We start from the raw sequence: 18,040 nt of genomic DNA on the forward strand, positions 1-18,040 counted from the left end.
TGTACTCCAGTCTAGGCAACAGAGACTCTATCTCAGAAAAGAAAAGAAAAAAAAGAATTGGAAATGGGTTGCTGAGGACATGTGCCCCTGCTCCCTGCTGAGCTCCCAGTGTGCCCCCCCCCTCCTGAATTGGTAGGAGATTCTGCTCTCACCTCTGCAGGTGATCACTGCTCACTGCAATACAGTCACTAGTGCCTGCACCTGACCCCATTTTTGTTTGCCACCCCCGCAGCCAGCCCGTATTTGTGATCACAGCCCTGTGATCAGAGTCTCAGGAAACACTTGTGCATGGGGCAGAGCAATCCTTGCTACCTGCAAGGAAACCAGACAAGGCTGTGCTGATGGAAAATTGGCTGTAGGTAGTTACATGGGCAAGAATCAGAGTTCAAGTCTAGGAACCCCTGGTTTTTAGGCAGAGGACATCAAGGCAGAGGATGTCAAAGCTGAAGTGAGGCATTACAATCCCCCATCATGACAACCGGTGGGCCTTGTGAAATTTAGCACAGGGTCCTCCCAGCTCCAGTTGGCCACAGCCTGCCATGGAAGCCCAAGTGCCTCTGGGCACTCCAAATATCACTGCATCTGGGGAAGCAGCAGACAGCGTGGCCACGCAGTGCAACAGGGTAGTGGGGATGCCTGTCACATCTCCGATGCAGAGGCAGCCCCTGGACATGGGGATGTCCTGTGACTCTTGCCCGACAGCCCAGGCCATCTCCTTGGAGCCAGCACAGCCGTTTTTTTTTTTGTTGTTGTTTTTTTTTGCCAATCTGCTCAAACACCCAGTTGGAACAGGAATGCCTCGTGGCACTGGCTTTAGGAGTTTAATCTAGATGGTTTGCTGTTTCTAGCAGCAGAGCACCTGTTCAGACTCTACGTATATGCACCCATGAATGGTGCAGCTGCCAAGAGAACCAAAGCTAAATGTTGGCAGGATCACAGCAGGTGTGGAGGGGAGGTCACTGGGAATTCCCTGGAGACTCAGTCGTTACCCACTCAACTGGAAGGCTGAGCATGGCTTTTTCCTCTGATGGTTACTCATGCCAGGCCCCACCTCTCCGTGTCCAATGTTCTTTATTTATTTGTTTGTTTGTTTGTTTGTTTAGAGACGGAGTCTGGCTCTGTTGCCCAGGCTGGAGTGCAGTGGCACGATCTCAGCTCACTACAACCTCCGCCTCCTGGGTACAAGCGATTCTCCTGCCTCAGCCTCCTGAGTAGCTGGGATTACAGGCGCACGCCACCATGCCCAGCTAATTTTTGTATTTTTAGTAGAGACAGGGTTTCACCATGTTGCCCAGGCTGGTCCCGAATTCCTGACCTCAGGTGATCTGCCCAACTCAGCCTTCCAAACGGCTGGGATTATAGGCGTGAGCCACCACGCCCAGTCCATTTCCAATTTTCCATCCAGTGGTGGCAGAACAAACTTGGATGGGCCCCAGTGCTCTGCTGGAACCAGGACCCTCACCCAGCTGCCTCCAGCTGGGCCTGCCCACCCCTGCTGACCTCCTACATGCAGAGAACGGGGCTTCTCTGCTCTTCAGGCCTGAAGCTGTGATGTCCACAGGACCTGGGAACCACGCACACCCCCTGAAGCTGGAACACCAGGCATGGGTGAGTCCTGGGTGGCTGGATCTTGTCGAGATGGGTGAAAGGGCAGCTTCTGCAAGCAGGACCCATCCTCAGTGGACTGGATCATCTTCAGCGTTCTCATTCTCAGCCGCATTCTCTGGGAACAGGGAAAGAGGTTCCTGTCTGAATCTTCAGCATGGGCTATGCACTGGTGGCCCCTTCCTGCTTGGCCACTGTGCCAGGTGAGCCTACAATGAGATGAAATGGTGACGTGGGACAAGTGGCTCTCTGCAGCCACCTTCAGCACCACCCTGCCTGGGAAGGCAGGGGTCAGAGGGGTGGGTGTGAAGGGGTTGGAGCGCACAGGTAGAGGTGGCTGGGGTCTTCACTGTGTTGGGGAGGGTCTCATCGCCTTGAGACTCTGCAGCGTCTCCGCAGAGGCCTTGTCGGGAAGCAGCACCTCCACAGTGTAGCTGAGCTTCTTGGCATGCATCCGGCTGTAGGTGTTGTCGAAGCGCAGGACATCTGCAGTGATGGAGAGGTGATCAGGGAGCACAAACCCCGCACATCTGCAGGAAGAGCCAGCCCTGCATGGGTGCATCCCTGGAACCCTTGGGAATGAGCTGCATCCCTGGAACGTCCTGCATCCCTGGAACCCTTGGAAATGAGCTGTCCAGGACAGTGGGTGGGGCCTGAGGGCCAGCCTGTGCCCAGCCCTAAGCCCATTGCTCGCTGCCATCTCCATGGTGGCTTGCGCTACATGAAGGAATCATGATGGTCATCAGCATATAGAACAGCACACAGCCAGGGAGCAGGCGGCCTGGGAACGGGATCTCGAGCTCCACCTGCAGGGAGGAGCTGTGGCCCACGGACACAGTATGCTCGTACTGCGTCCTCGCCTAGTTGCGGTTGCACAGGTAGCTCTTGGGCCTCTCCATGCACCATGGATTCCATCACACATTATAGCCCCTGAATCCTCAAAGCAGCCCCATGTGGAAGGCAATGTCATCCTCATTTTACGGAGGAGAAAACTGAGGCTTGGAGAGGTGATATGATCTTTCAGCGGTCACAGAGCAAGGGAGGGGAGGTACTGGGATTCCTTTATCCAGATGTCCCAACCCAGGGAGGAGCCCTGCTACCCCAGGAGGAATGGGCTGGGCTACATAAGCCGCTTTCCGTCTCACAGAAGGCATGTCCTTCAATGCCAAGGTCCAACATGAACTCAGGTGTGATGAGTCGTGCAGACTTGTCTGTCTCTACTCTCCTAATGCTCCCTTTCCACAAAATGAAACAAGGTAATGTGTTAACTTAAGCATAAGCCACACCCTTCTCCTCCATAGGAAATCAACCTTGGGTTCCCCTTCTCCTAGCTCTGTTCCCAATAGATGTGGAAGGGCAGTGGTGTCCCTGAGCAATGCTACTTCTGGTAAAGCTGACTGAGCTGCATCTGGCCTGGAAGGCCTGGGGGTGAATGATAAGCACCTGGAGGAAGTCACCTCTTTGGGACTCCTGGAGTGGGGTGGTTCATGCAACTGGGTGGTCCCCTTGCCAAGACCCCTGACTCTAAGTCCATGGCCTCTTACTTACCTGTCTCTTAGTCCAGTGATCCCGGTATATGGGCTTCTTATGAGCTGAGCCCAAGGCCCTAGGTTCTGAATACCAGCTCTTCCCCCACAATGAATCTCTGCCCTCATACCTACAGGTAGGGGCCACTCATCTGATCCATGGCCCCAAAGCCGGCTCCCCTGGAGCTTACAGAGATCCCCCCACCCTCCCGAGAGCTGGAAAGAGAGGGCAAGCAGAGGGGAGACTGGCAGGGAAAACAATTCCAGTAAACCCTGCAGCTCTTACAGACGCCAGCCTGGAGGCAGGTGAGGCTCCCATCCTCAGGCACCATGTGGGCGTTGTAGCGCTGGCTGGGCAGCACCTCTGTCATCTCCCTAGCACTCTGCCGCTCCGCCATCTTGGTCTTCAGGAAAACCCCAAAGCCGATGTCCCCACCATCTGAAGCAAACTGCCACCTGCAGTGGATAGAGCCTCATTGGCGACCCCCTGCCTGGGTGGGCTCCAGGCCCCTCCCAGATGTGCCCAGGTGTAGAGTGGCTGCCATCCCTACCTGAGCACACAGCCCGGGAACAGGATCTCATTCTCCACCTGCAGGGAGGAGCCGCGGCCCACGGACCTCGTGTGCTCATACTGCAGCCTCACCTGCTCGCACAGGTAGTAGCTCTTGGGCACCTCACCCCCGTAGTTGATCTGTGGGTGAAGGGGGTGTGTGGGCACTAGGTCACAGCTTCTCCCCTCCTTCCCCATCCTCTGGGCACCCTGTACCTTGGTCAGGCACTTGGGGTTGCCATCGGGGTCAGTCATGGTCCCCCCAAACTCCACGGGCAGCTGGTCAGGGCTGATGAATTTTGTCAGCTCCTGCTTCCAGTTGTCTGCGTGGGAGCAAGAGAGGGACTCCAAAGGGACTCAAGAGACTCAACAGAGGGCAGAGGGGGCTGAGCCTGGTGAGGGAACCTGATATGTCCTGGGCGTGCTCCCCTGGGCGCCTACTCCTAAGAGTACCCAAGACCTTTATGTGGCTCCCAGCCCACGGTCTAGGACCCAAGGCATTGCCCGTGTGTGTGGAGGTTCACCAGGGTCAGGCCAGGGGTAGTGCCCGAGTAGAGGACAAGCCAGGGAGAAGCAGGGTCTTTAGCATTGACCTCTGCTTCCCAGGCAGATGGACACAACCAGGGGGCCAAGTCGCTCACCTCCCAGAATCACAATCTTCCTGCGTGTCTCCTCACTCATGAACGACTTGACCAAGTTGAAGGCCACAGGGAACAGTTTTGGGGCTGAAACACATGTAAATCTCTTGAGAAGCTGGACCAGAAAGGACGTGGGGATACAGAGCCACAGCCAAGAGCAGGTGCTGGACAGGAGGTGGACAGATATGGATTCTGCCACTCTCTGCTGTGTGACCTTCAGCAAGTTACCCACCCTCTCTAAGTCTTAGTGCAGTTAACTGGAAAATGAAGGTGAAATAATGTATGTATAACGCCTGGCACAGTTCCTGGCTTTCAATAAATGGTTGTCTCAGGCCAGGCGCAGTGGCTCATGCCTGAAATCCCAGCACTTTGGGAGGCTGAGGCAGGCAGATCACTTGAAGCCAGGAGTTCAAGACCAGCCCGGCCAACATGGTGAAACCCCGTCTCTACTAAAAATACAAAAATTAGCTGAACGTAGTGGTGCATGCTTGTAATCCCGGCTACTCGGTTGGCAGCGGCACAAGAACTGCTTGAACCTGGGAGGCAGAGGTTGCAGTGAGCCAAGATCACGCCACTGCACTCCAGCCTGGGTGAGAGAGTGAGATTCCATCTCAAAAAAAAAAAAAGAAAAGAAAAAAGAAAAAGAAAAATGGCTGTCTCCCCAACCCAGTTGTAAGGGGTTGGGCACAAGCTGGCTCTAGGGTCAGCAATATTGATTCCCCAACAGTATCTCTTCTTTTCCACACTCCAGGTTGTCTGGAATCTTCTTGGGTGTGACATCTACATGAGACTTCCTGTCCTGCCCTGAATTGCTCACACTCAACTGAGCACTGTCTGTGGGCCAAGCTCTGTGCTCCATCTTCTCCACACACTGTTTCATTTAACCTCATAGTTATCTTTGGGGAGGGGGCTATTGTATCCCCATCTTACAGAATGGGAAAACTGAGGCTCAGTGAGGTTAAGTAGACTTGGATAAAATCATAGAGCTAGTTAGATTTGAACCAGATCCTCTGACTCTGGAACACATGACATCACCAGGGCAGCCAGCGACCATTCCCGCTCAAAGTGTGTCCATCCACTAGTGTGGCCCAGGGACTATCTGTTCCCAGCCCACACTGACATAAGTAAGTAACAGTAAACATTTAGAAACTTATAACTTGACATTGCTGCAACATACCAGTGCACGATTTTGTATATTACAAAAATATCAGTCTGTGAAGGACTGAAACTAAAAAATAAAGCCAGAGGCCGGGTGCGGTGGCTCACATCTATAATCCCAGCACTGTGGGAGGCCGAAGTGGCTGGATGACTTGAGATCAGGAGTTCAAAACCAGCCTGGCCGACATGGGGAAACCCCATCTCTACTTAAAATACAAAAATTAGCCAGGCATGGTGGCGTGCACCTGTAATCCCAGCTACTAGGAAGGCTGAGGCAGGAGAATTGCTTGAACCCAGGAGGCGGAGGTTGCAGTGAGCCAAGATCGTGCCACTGCACTCCGGCCTAGGTGACAGAGGGAGACTCCATCTCAATAACTAACTAACTAACCAGAAACCAACCACACAAAACCTGGTTCTTCACAAAGGATGGGTGAAGAAGCCTTTAACTCCACGGCTTACCTACTGTACCCCCAATTCCTGCTTCTCCCTCCCCAGGAGGTCATCCCGGTCATGGGCTTACCTCGAATAACAATTAAATTCTTCAGAGTCTCAGGATAATTTGCTTCCAGGATGCTAAAAAACTGTGGAGTCAAGATGAGTCTGGTTGGGGCTGTGTTCCATCACCTCCCGCCCATGGGTTTCTGTGGCCTCTGATGCTGCTGAGACAAGAGGCCCATCCTACCTTCCCCACAAGCATGTGCCTCTTCCTCTGTTATTCTTTTTTTGTTTGTTGATTTGTTCTCGAGACAGGGTCTCACTCTGTCTCCCAAGGTGGAGTATAGTGGCACAATCACAGGTCGCTGCGACCTTGAATTCCTGGGTTCAAGAGATCCTCCCGCGTCAGCCACGCAAGTATCTAGGACTACAGGCACGTGCCACTGCACTGGGCTAATGTAAAAATTATTATTATTATTGTTGGGAGAGATGACATCTCACTGTGTTGCTCAGGCTGATCTTGAACTCCTGCTCAAGGAATCTTCCCACCTTGGCTTCCCAAAGTGCTGGGATGACAGGCGTGAGCCACCGCGCCTGGCCTCTTTGTGTTAATCTTGCTCCCCTTTCTCCGTGGAGGGTGGTCTCTAGGCCAGCATCATTGGCTGGTCTGTGGAGCCCCTGCAGGGCATCCCCACCCCTCTATCTCACTGGATTCTCACATCAATTCACAGCTAGGGCTCACAGCTGGGAGCCACTGCCCACACCAGCCCCAAGCCAGCCACCCACCTTACCTGCTGGTAGACCTCCACAGCTGGCTTCCACAGGTGTTTCAGGCTCAGCCCCTCCATGTCAAACACCATCAGCGCCATCTCGATCTTCCTGCCCAGCTGCTTGGGACAGAGTCATATAGGTCAGACGACAGCTCCAGCCAGGAGATCCTGGCCAGAGACTTGGGCACTTCTCCCCACCTTCCTGCCATCCCACCTTCTGGCAGCCCACAGTGTTTTCCAGACAGATGGACAACACCTCACCTTTACGGGTGGGTAAGGGTGGGAGAAGCCCATATTCCACCAGAGCCCTGGGTGCTGAGGGCTGGAGAGGGGCAGGGTGCCACCCTTCTCTGGTCCTGGGGCCACCCTGTAGACAGATGAGACCCAGCCTCATCCCCGCTGCTCACCTGCTGAGTCTGCAGCTCACACTCATGCAACAGCAGCTCACAGACCTTGATGCGCTTCCGGATCATATCCTGCTTGGAGGCTGACAGCAGGAGACCCTTGGGGTCGAGGGACCCAATGATGTTGAAGTACACAGGGCAGCCTTCGTAGTCGTAGCCACAAAGACCACCCGAGTCATACAGCTGGATGACCTGGAGGTGTGGGTAAGGTCCTGAGTCAATCCAGCTCACCAGGCTGGGTCCCTACTCCATCAGGTGGCTGGATGTGGTAGGTGGGAGATGAGGTCAGAGGTGAAGGGCCTCAGATGGCCTGGGGGATGCTGCTCGAGGCTCACCTCAGGGGGCTGCCATGTGACAATGTTGTCCAGGTCTTGTTGCTTCCGGAACTCCATGTGCTGCAGGAACACAGCAGGAGCTATAGGATTTTGCAGGAACCTGGGGACACCAGGCTAGGTCCCTCTGCCCACAGCCACCAAGATCCCACCACAGCATACCCAGGCTCTCAGGGCATGGGGACAGGAGGTGGGCTGGGGGGACTTGGGTCTGATGCAGAAAGAGATCGGGGGAGGGAGAAAGAAGGAACAGGAGAGTGGGACAGGGCCAGAGTCTCTACCCTTTTGCCGCGAATCCCTGGGTCACAGTGCATGGAAGACAGGGCAGTAGGGATCACAGATCCTTACCCTTCGGAGCATGTCTTCGGATTTCTGCAGGTCAAAGTTTCGAGCTGCAAGAAGAGGGGGTAAATAGAAGCTCAAGGCTAGATCCAGAAAGAGCCCTTCCCTAAAAACTCATGAGGAAACAGCTAAGGTGTCCCCAGCCTTTTCCGGACACCCCAATAATACATTGAACATCTAGAAATGGTTGTTTGTTTGTTTGTGTGTTTATTTTTTGAGACAGAGTCTTGGTTCTGTTGCCCAGGCCAGAGTGCAGTGATGTGATCATAGCTTACTGTGGCCTCTGGCCCAGGTGATCCTCCTACCCCAGCCTCCTGAGTAGCTGAGACTACAGGGCCACACCACCATGCCTGGCTAATTTTTTTTAGATTTTTTTTTTTTGGTAGAGATAGGGATCTTGCTATGTTGCCCAGGCTGGTCTTGAACTCCTGGCCTCAAGCAGTCCTCCCACCTCAGCTTCCCAAAGTGTTGGAATTACAGGCACGAGCCTCTGTGCCTGACCTAGAAATGTTTTTTAACAAGTTAAGGATCTTTAATCCTCTAGAAGACTGGAGAGCCCTTGATTTCAGTTTCCAGTCTTCCTACAACCTTCTGGAGGCCAGTCTAGCCTGTATTTGATGTCCCTCAGGAAGCAGAGACACCCCCCCCACCACCTGCACAGTGTTAGGGGTGGTGGGGAGCATGGGGTTTGGATTCACACAGACTGGGGCTTAAAGTCTAGTGTTGCCCTTTTATTTCCTGTGAAACCTTGAGCAAGTCGCTTACCTTCTCTGAGCCTTAGTTTTTTAATCAGTTAAATGGGAACGCTATCTGTTTCAGTTATTCAAAGAACAACATGAGATAATGTATAGAAAGTGTTTGGCCCAATACCTGGCTCACAGTAGGTTCTGAATAAACAGTAGCTATCATGATTACCTATTTTGAAGAAATAGACACACTTTAATTGAAAACATGATGCTCTATTTTAGAAATGCTTTGACTGTTGCTCTCTGAGACTCCTGGCTCACTGAGGAATTTGTCCACTCCCGGAGCTGAAACAATATGCGGGGTCAGAGATTTTCAAATGGAAGGGATCTCAGATGCTATCCAGGCCTCCTCTGCTCTGATCATGAAACAGTTCCAGAAATCACTCCCGGCCAGGCGTGGTGGCTCACGCCTGTAATTCCAGCACTTTGGGAGACCAAGGCGGGCAGATCACTTGAGGTCAGGAGTTCAAGACCAGCCTGGGCAACATGGTAAAACCCCGTCTCTACTAAAAATACAAAAATTAGCTGGGCATGGCGGCAGGTGCCTGTAATCCCAGCTACTCAGGAGGCTGAGGCAGGAGAATTGCTTGAACCCAGGAGGCAGAGGTTGCAGTGAGCCGCAGTCGTGTCATTGCACTCCAGCCTGGGGGACAACAGCAAGACTTCATCTCAAACAACAACAACAACAACAACAAACACAAAACTTAGCTAGGCGTGGTGGTGCACACCTGTAGTCCCAGCTACTCGGGAGGCTGAGGCACAAGAATCACTTGAACCCAGGAGAAGGAAGCTGCAGTAAGCCAAGATCGCACCACTGCACTCCAGCCTGGGTGACTGAGTGAGACCCTGTCTGAAAAAAAAAAAAAGAACCCCCAATGCAACAGCTCAGTCTTGATTATCTCCCATGATGGAGAGTTCATTACCACAGAAGACATTACCATTCCATTCCTCAGCAGCTTTGACTGAACCCAAATCTGCCCTGTGATGATTCCAGCCCCATCATCAGAGGTCAAACAAATACATGTTATCTCTTGTCAATGTGGCAATTCTGCAAATATTTGAAGACAAGCCACCAAGTTCACCTACCCGATCTTTGCTCTGGGCTATATATTTATTAAAATCATCTTCTGTGTCAATTCTGTCAAAGAGAACGTTCTGTGATGATGGAAATGTCCTATACCTGAGCTGCTCATTATGGTAGCCGCTAGCTGCCTGAGGCTACAGAGCAATTGAAACGTGGCAAGTGTGATTGAGGACCTGGAGTTTTAATTTAATTTAATCGTTACAGTTATATGTGGCTACAGGTGATCAAACTGAACAGGGCAGTTCTATATACTTCAGAGATTTTAAGATTTTTGCTGTATAGGTCTTGTGTGTTCTAGGTTAAACTCCTGGGTATTTTATGGGCTTTGTTGCTGTTTTGAATGGTATCTGACTTTTCATTATCTTTTTTTTTTTTTTTTTTTTTTTGAGGCAGAGTCTTACTCTGTCACCCAGGCTGGAGTGCAGATCTCAGCTCACTGCAACCTCCACCTCCCAGGTCCAAGCAATTCTCGTGCCTCAGCCTCCTGAGTAGCTGGGACTACAGGCATGCACCACCATGCCTGGCTAATTTTTGTATTTTTATTAGCCAGGTTGGTCTTGAACTCCTAACTTCAAGCGATCTGCCTGCCTTGGCCTCCCAAAGTGCTGGGATTACAGGTGTGAGCCACCATGCCCTGCCCGCTACTGATTTTTATATCTGGCAATATTGCTGAATTTTTTTTGAGTTCTAGAGGTTTTCTGTTGATCCAGTTGGTTTTCAAGGGAGACAAGCAATCTCTCTGCAAATATTTTAACTCTTTCCTTCTAGTCTTTCTACCAATTGATATTTTTTCTTTCCATGTAACATTGGCAAAGGTCTCCAGTTCTACATTTAAACAGTAATGTTGATTGATGTTGTTATTCTTTCCTTGTTCCTGATCTTAAAGAAAATGCATCTAAAATCCTCTAATAAGTGTTAACATTTGTCAGAGGATTTTTGCTACATAACCATTACCAAGTCAAGGAAACCCCTTTCTATCCCTAGATTGGTAAGACTTTCATTTTGTCTTATAAGTAGGATTTGAACCTTTTCAAATGCTCTATCTGCATTAATTGAGATAGCCACATAATTTCTCATTTCTAGCACTCATTAATGTTTTCAATGACACCGATAGATATTCTGTTGTTGAACTACTCTTGCACACCTAAGATAAACTTCCCTTGGTCACGCTGCATAATTATTATTATTATTATTATTTTTTTTTTTTTTGATGGAGTCTCGCTCTGTCGCCCAGGCTGGAGTGCAGTGGCGTGATCTCGGCTCACTGCAAGCTCCGCCTCCCGGGTTCACGCCATTCTCCTGCCTCAGCCTCCTGAGTAGCTGAGACCACAGGCACCCGCCACCAGGCCCAGCTAATTTTTTTTTGTATTTTTACTAGAGACGGGGTTTCACCATGTTAGCCAGGATGGTCTTGATCTCCTGACCCCATGAACTGCTCGCCTCGGCCTCCCAAAGTGCTGGGATCACAGGTGTGAGCCACCGCGCCCGGCCAGTCATGCTGCATAATTTTAATGCCTTATTGGATTCTACTACATAATATTGATTTAGACTACTATTTTTTTTAACTGATGGGGTTTCACCATGTTGGCCAGGCTGGTCTGGAACTCCTGACCTCAGGTGATCCGCCTGCTTCGGCCTCCCAAAGTGCTGGGATTACAGGTGTGAGCCACCGCACCTGGCCTGATTTAGACTTCTTTATATCTACATTCATAAGTAAAATAGGCTGAGAATTTTCTTTTTTAAAAAATTGTATTAGCTGGGCGCAGTGGCTCCTGCCTGTAATCCCAGCACTTTGGGAGGCCAAGGCAGGCAGATCACTTCAGGTCAGGAGTTCGAGACCAGCTTGGCCAACATGGTAAAACCCTGTCTCTACTAAAAATACAAAAAATTAGCTGAGTGTGGTGGCTCATGCCTGTAATCCCAGCTAGTCAGGAGGCTGAGGCACGAGAATCACTTGAACCTGGGAGGTGGAGGTTGCAGTGAGCCGAACTTGTACCACTGCACTCCATCCTTGGCAATGAAGCAAGATTCTGTCTCAAAAAAATGATAATAATAAAATGAAATAAAAAATTGTACTGATCTAGCTTTGAAATCAAACTTACTCAAACCTTATAAGGTAACTTTCACTCTCTCATAGGTTCTTTAAGAATTCGTATGAGCTACAAATTAACTGTTTTTTTTTTTTTGAGACGGAGTCTCTCTCTGTTTCCCAGCCTGGAGTGTGATGGTACAATCTTGGCTCACTGCAACGTCTGCCTCCTGGGTTCAAGCGATTCTCCTGCCTCAGCCTCCCGAGTAGCCGGGATTGCAGGTGCCCACCACCATGCCTGGCTAATTTTTGTATTTTTAGTAGAGACAGGGTTTCTCCATGTTGGTCAGGCTTTTCTCGAACTCCCGACCTCAGGTGATCCGCCCGCCTCGGCCTCCCAAAGTGCTGGGATTACAGACATGAGTCACCGCGCCCGGCCAACTGGTATTAAAACTCTGGCGGAATTCATCTGTAGAACCACTGGAGTCTGAGTTTTGGGGGAGGGGAAGTTTTTGCTGCCATTTCAATTTCTCTAATATTTATTGGTCTGATGACGTTTTCTATTTCTTCTTGCTGGATTTTGGTCTTATATATTATTTTCTAGAAATGTGTCTTTCTTCACTTGGATTTTCAAATTTATTAGTGCATATTTGTTCATAATCTTCTCTTATAGGCTTAAAAAAGATTCAGTTTATAGGTGATTTTCTGTTTTGTTGTTTGTTTGCTTTTTGAGACAAGTCATCGTCCTACCTCAGCCTCCCGAATAGCTGGAAGTACAAGCATGCACCAACACCCCCGGCTTATTTTTGAATTTTTTGTAGAGATATGGTTTCGTCATGTTGCCCGGGCTGGTCTTGAACTCCTGGGTCAAGCAATCCTCCTGCCTCAGCCTCCCAAAGTGCCAGGATTACAGGAGTGAGCCACTGTGCCTGGCTATAGGAGATTTTTCAGTTAGGAACCAGAATGTGGTTTCTTATCCTATAGACAGTGGTTTGGGCAATGCTCATGGGATATGAGGACAGAATTTTTTTTTTTTTTTTTTTTTTAGTAACACCTACTATGCGCCAGGCTGAGGGGACCAGGGCAGGCACATCCCTGCCCTGATGGAACAGGCATCAGATGAAACTAATGGAACTGACAGACAGATGTGGGATGAAGTTAAGGAAAAACAGGGGGTCAGGCAGAGTGGCTCATGCCTGTAATCCCCGCACTTTGAGAGGCCGAGGCGGGAGGATCATTTTGGGTCCAGGGGTTCGAGACCAGCCTGGGCAATGTAGTGAGACCCTGTGACCCTGTGTCTACAAAAAATAAAAATAAAAATAAATAAAAACAAAGGAAAAGAACTTCAGAAGGAGGGTTGGGAAAAGCCCCTCAGCATGAGGCCCGGGAGAGGGTCCTCTACCAAGCTCAGCCTCAGCAGTAGCCCTCCCCTTTGCCTGGGTCTTGGGTTGGTGAGGCCGGGACTAGCGGAGCTGACGCTGAAGTGGACGACGGGGCCATGCCAGCAGGTCCCATCACCCATGGCATGAGGTGGGAGGCATCAGGACACCCAGCCCCCTTCCCAATCTTGGATCCTTTTTCTTTCCTATGACCTGGAAGCCTCGGTATCTCCAATCTCACTCCTTTATCAAGGACACACCAAGCACCCCAAAAGCTGGGTTTTAAACCCAAAAAGATACTAAAGGAAGAGAGAGAGCTGATGCTGTATCAAGGGGCTTCAAGAAATTAACTGTCCCAACTCCTTCTTTGGTCCGGGCTGGGGGCAATGCCATATTCCCTTGTCAAAAACAAATAGAAAGTGCCACAGCCAAGGGGGCTTAAGGAGGGCAAGACGACTAAATATAATGTGGGATCCTGGATGGGATCCTGGAAGAGAAAAATGAAGGAAATCCAAATAATATACGGACTGTAGTTAATAATAATGTATCCATACTGGTTTATTAATTCTAACAAATGTACCATCATCATCATAAGAAGAAGATGTTAATAATAAGGAAAACTAGGTGCAGAGTATGTGGGAACTTTTTGCACTATATTTGCAATTTTCTGAAAATCTAAAACTATTCTAAAAATTAAAGTTTTTATATATATACACACACACACGCACACACACACACACACACATATATATATATACTTTTTTTTTTTTAAGACAGAGTCTCACTTTGTTGTGCAGTGGCATGATCTCGGCTCACTGCAACCTCCGCCTCCTGGGTTCAAGTGATTCTCGTGCCTCAGCCTCCTGACTAGCTGGAACTACAGGCACGTGCCACCACACCCAGCTAATTTTTGTATTTTTGCAGAAATGGGGTTTCACTATGTTGGCCAGGCTGGTCTCGAACTCCTGGCCTCAAGTGATCTGCCCGCCTCGGCCTCCCAAAGTGCTGGGATTACAAGCGTGAACCACAGGGCCTGGCCAAAATATTGAAAAACAAAAACAAAAACAAAAACAAAAAAACAGAACAAATCAGAGGAAGAATTAGTCCCTGGTAGGGACTTCCTTTTCTCAGGTACTGTGTGCATCTGCGACCTCATTTGACTCACAGCACCCTGAAGGTAGGGACCAGTATTATGCCCATTACACAGAAGAGGAAAGTGAGGTTGGGACAATGACTGGCTTGCCACGGGCACATGCTAGCACTGGAACTCAGTCACAGCTCTTCCCAATTCCAAAGCCAGCATTTTAAACCCTGCACTGTATGTATGCTTTCCGGGCTGACTCCTGACTTCTCACTCATCTCAAGTTCAAAATCCATTCCATGAGGTGTAATGAGTTAAGATGAATTTTTCCCTAAGCTCTGGGGAAGTGTCTGTTATTATTATTTTGAGATGGGGTTTCACTCTGTCGCCTAGGCTGGAGTGCAGTGGTACAATCTCAGCTCACTGCATCCTCCACCTCCCAGGCTCAAGTGATCCTCTCACCTCAGCCTCCTGAGTAGCTGGGATTACAGGTGCTCGGCAGCTCACCCGGCTAATTTTTGTATTTTTTGTAGAGATGAGGTTTCACCATGTTGCCCAGGCTGGTCTTGAACTCCTGAGCTCAAGCAATCTGCCTGCCTCAGCCTCCCAAAGCACTGGGACTATAAGCGTGAGCCATCGCATCTGGCTTGTTATTATTTTTTTAGACTGCTGCTGTAATTCCTAGAAGAAACTGCTTCTCTAGCATTCGCTAAATCCACTTCCTTAAGTGTTTGCTGGGCACCTGCTCAGTGCACTAGGGCACCTCGGTTCCTTTAGGGGACAACAGAGACCTGTCCTCGGGGAACTGGAGGTAGACCCAAAGGCAAATACTGAAAACAGTGCTCTGCAACATCTGCCCCAAGGGCTGGCCAGGCCAGAGGCCTGAGGACGTCCTGGCTGTTAACCGTAACCTCATCTGGACTCTGTGCCCACCTGTTGCCTCATCCTTGCTTGACAGATGAAGAAACTGAGGCTCAGTGGGGTTTTGTGCTGTGCTCATACACAGGAGAGCTCAGATTCTAGTCAGAGCAGGCTGATTCCAGACCCTGTGTTTTTTGTTTTTTTGTTTTTTTTTTGAGACGGAGCTTCACTCTTGATGCCCAGGCTGGAGTGCAATGGCGGGATCTCGGCTTACCGCAACCTCTGCCTCCCGGGTTCAAGCGATTCTCCTGCCTCAGCCTCCTGAGTAGCTGAGATTACAGGCATGTGCCACCACACCAGCTAATTTTGTATTTTTAGTAGAGACAGGGTTTCCCCATGTTGGTCAGGCTGGTCTCGAACTCCCGACCTCAGGTGATCCGCCCGCCTCGGCCTCCCAAAGTGCTGGGATTACAGGTGTGAGCCACCGGGCCTGGCAAGCCTGTGTTCTTTACTACTGTACAGCTCCATTCCCTCAAAGTCTCCCACTCCTCTCCTGAGACCTTCCTTCCTTCCCTCCCTTTCTGCCTCCCCTGACCCCTGCAAGCCTCACCTCGCAGCCAGCGCAGGAGGAAGTAGTCATCAGCATTGGGCAGTATGGGCAGCAGGTCCTGGAGGTTCTCCCGGAACTGAGCGGAGGAGGATCTGATGGTCAGCGGAGCTCTCATGACCTCGGGGGCCACCAACCCCGCCCCTAACCCTTCCCACATCATCCACCAGTCAACTCCACCAGAAGACCATGTAGGGTGCTGCCCTGAATGAGTTTGCCATCTGAAAATAGGGCACCCTCCAGCCCAACATAGGAAAAAGAGTTGGGTACTTCCCAAAATTTGGGAGTGCCCTACACACTGAACTCCCATTCTACATGTCTAAGGTGGGGCCCTGGCATCCTTATTTTTAATTTTTATTTTATTATTATTTTTATATTATTATTATTATTATTATTGAAACAGGATCTCACTCTATCACCCAAGCTGGAGCGTAGTTGCGTGATCTTGGCTCACTGCAACCCGTGCCTCCCGGGTTCAATAGATCCTCCCAGCTCAGACTCCCAAGTAGCTGGGACCACAGGCACACAAGACACCCAGCTAATTTTTGTACTTTTTGTAGAGATGGGATCTTGCCATGTTGCCCAGGCTGGTCTCAAACTCCTTGGCTCAAACAATCCGCCCGCCTTGGCCTCCCAAAGTGCTGGGATCACAGGCGTGAGCCACCATGCGCGACTGACAGCCTTATTTCTACAAGGATCCCTGGGAGAGTCTGATGCAGGCCAGCTAGACGGTTTTAGGAATGTTGTCCCTGATACTGCATCTTGAGGGTTTAGATTTAGAGGCAAGTTACCAAACCTCTCTAAGCCTCAGTTTCCTTATCTCTGAAATGGGGATAAAAATAAACTTGTGCCAATCAAAGGAGTCTGCCCACGTAAAACGCTTAGCAGGCTTGGCTCCGAGCAGGTATCAGATATATGTGAGCACTCAGCCAGCGTGGACTGCCTGATGCCCCGGACAGTGGAGGCTTTGTGGAAAAAAAACAGAGGCAGAGGTCAACAGACAGGGGCTGAAAGAGAAGCCAGGAATGCCTTATCAGGGCATCTGTTGGGTCTGAGAGAGAGGAGATCTCACTTCCCTGGGGACCAACAGAGCTGAAGGCAAAGGCTGGGTTTGAAGGTGAATCTTTGAATCCAAATTTGGGATTAGAAATATGAGGCCGGGCGCAGTGGCTCACACCTGTAATCCCAGCACTTTGGGAGGCCAAGGCGGATGGATCACAAGGTCAGGAGTTTGAGACCAGCCTGGCCAAGAGACCTGCCTGGCCAATATGGTGAAACCCCATCTCTACTAAAAATACAAAAATTAGTTGGGTGTGGTGGCGGGCACCTGTAGCCCCAGCTACTTGGGAGGCTGAGGCAGGAGAATCGCTTGAACTCAGGAGGTGGAGGTTGCAGTGAGCCGAAATTGCGCCATTACACTCCAGCCTGGATGACAGAGCAAGACTCCACCTCAAAAAAAAAAAAAAAAAAAAGATTACAGACAGAGAAGCTTGGGCCCTAAGAACAAATCACAAAGAGAAGCCAAACAAACAAATGTTGCAACCTGGACATGAAAAGCAGTCTGTCTACCCAAGGCTGCCCCCGCAGCCGGATGGCAGCGCCACTCCCTCCCCCACAACCGGGGAACAAGGACCAGGGCCGGGTGGTGGAGAGCACGCAAGGTCAGAAGACTGGATTCGGCCCCTGGTCACGCAGAGATGGGCCCCTGTCCCGCGTGCTGCACGTAGCCGCCTCAACAACCGCACGCCGGACCAGAGGGCAGAACAGAGGCGCTCTCTCCAGGCTCGGTGTTCCAGTCTGTACCATGGGGGCTCCAGCCGGGTTGGGCAGTGCCAGGCTGCTCAGGGCCCCTCCTCAAGTCTCCCAGCCCGCGATGCCCCTCACCCTGGCCAGCGCCTCCTGCTGCTGGGGGGTCAGGTCCCCGACTCGGCCGCTCATGGTGCCCGCGGGCGCAGAAAGGCGCAGGGCGCAGAAAGACGCAGGGCGCAGGTCCGCCCGCCCGCCGCCGCCTGGCCTTGTATCCGCTGCCGCCTGGTTGTGCCTGCTGGGCCAGATGTTGGTCCCGCCCCGACGGGAGAGGCGCTGGGCCTGCCCCGCCCCGCCCAGTTCTCTCCTCCCCTCCAGGATTTTTTGCTGCAGTCACCAAGCGCACCCTACTTGGGACAGGGAGGTGACCTGCCGGGAGAGTGGCCTGGGGCAGCTGGAGGCCGCCACCTCCAGGCCTCCTTACTGCGGGGGCTCCCGCCTGTTCGCAGGTGGCAGGAAAGGGAATACACTGAGATCCTCTTTCCAGCAAAATGGAGGAAATTTTTTTTTTAATGTTTTTTTTTTTTGGGCCAGGCGCGGTGGCTCACGCCTGTAATCCCAGCACTTTGGGAGGCCGAGGCGGGCGGATCACGAGGTCAAGAGGAGATCGAGACCATCCTGGCTAACACGGTGAAAACCTGTCTCTACTAAAAATACAAAAAATTAGCTGGGGGTGGTGGCGGGCGC

At 50.9% G+C, this 18,040-nt stretch overlaps 1 protein-coding gene across 4 annotated transcripts; it reads right to left on the reverse strand.

The window, feature by feature from the left end:
- Nucleotides 1-1,060: 1,060 nt before the first annotated feature.
- On the reverse strand, nt 1,061-17,605 carry SEC14L4 (SEC14 like lipid binding 4). Of its 4 annotated transcripts, none has more exons than XM_055374187.2 (13): nt 17,432-17,605; nt 15,551-15,626; nt 7,767-7,810; nt 7,422-7,481; nt 7,090-7,278; nt 6,704-6,799; nt 5,998-6,058; nt 4,323-4,406; nt 3,898-4,004; nt 3,683-3,822; nt 3,418-3,587; nt 1,931-2,091; nt 1,061-1,814 (listed from the first exon to the last, which is right to left on the reverse strand). In XM_055374187.2, the coding sequence occupies exons 1-12, from the start codon at nt 17,483-17,485 to the stop codon at nt 1,952-1,954; spliced, it is 1,221 nt and encodes a 406-aa protein (XP_055230162.1). In that variant the 5' UTR covers nt 17,486-17,605; the 3' UTR covers nt 1,061-1,814; nt 1,931-1,951. The 4 variants fall into 4 exon arrangements, with proteins under 4 accessions (XP_055230162.1, XP_055230160.1, XP_018873476.2 ...); XM_055374185.2 differs by having other exon boundaries at nt 6,704-6,802; nt 17,432-17,599; XM_019017931.4 differs by having other exon boundaries at nt 1,061-2,091.
- Nucleotides 17,606-18,040: the final 435 nt, after the last annotated feature.

The sequence above is a fragment of the Gorilla gorilla genome, chromosome 23 (genome assembly GCF_029281585.2).
Source record: "Gorilla gorilla gorilla isolate KB3781 chromosome 23, NHGRI_mGorGor1-v2.1_pri, whole genome shotgun sequence".
Taxonomy (NCBI): domain Eukaryota; kingdom Metazoa; phylum Chordata; class Mammalia; order Primates; family Hominidae; genus Gorilla; species Gorilla gorilla.

Excerpts from the sequence above, each read along its gene's own strand:
- SEC14L4 (XM_055374185.2), bottom strand. The coding sequence starts at position 17,485 with ATGAGCGGCCGAGTCGGGGACCTGACCCCCCAGCAGCAGGAGGCGCTG. Across the intron at positions 7,482-7,766 it reads CCGAAGACATGCTCCGAAGG|CACATGGAGTTCCGGAAGCA; the intron begins GTAAGGATCTGT and ends GTGTTCCTGCAG. Across the intron at positions 3,588-3,682 it reads TTCCCGGGCTGTGTGCTCAG|GTGGCAGTTTGCTTCAGATG; the intron begins GTAGGGATGGCA and ends TATCCACTGCAG.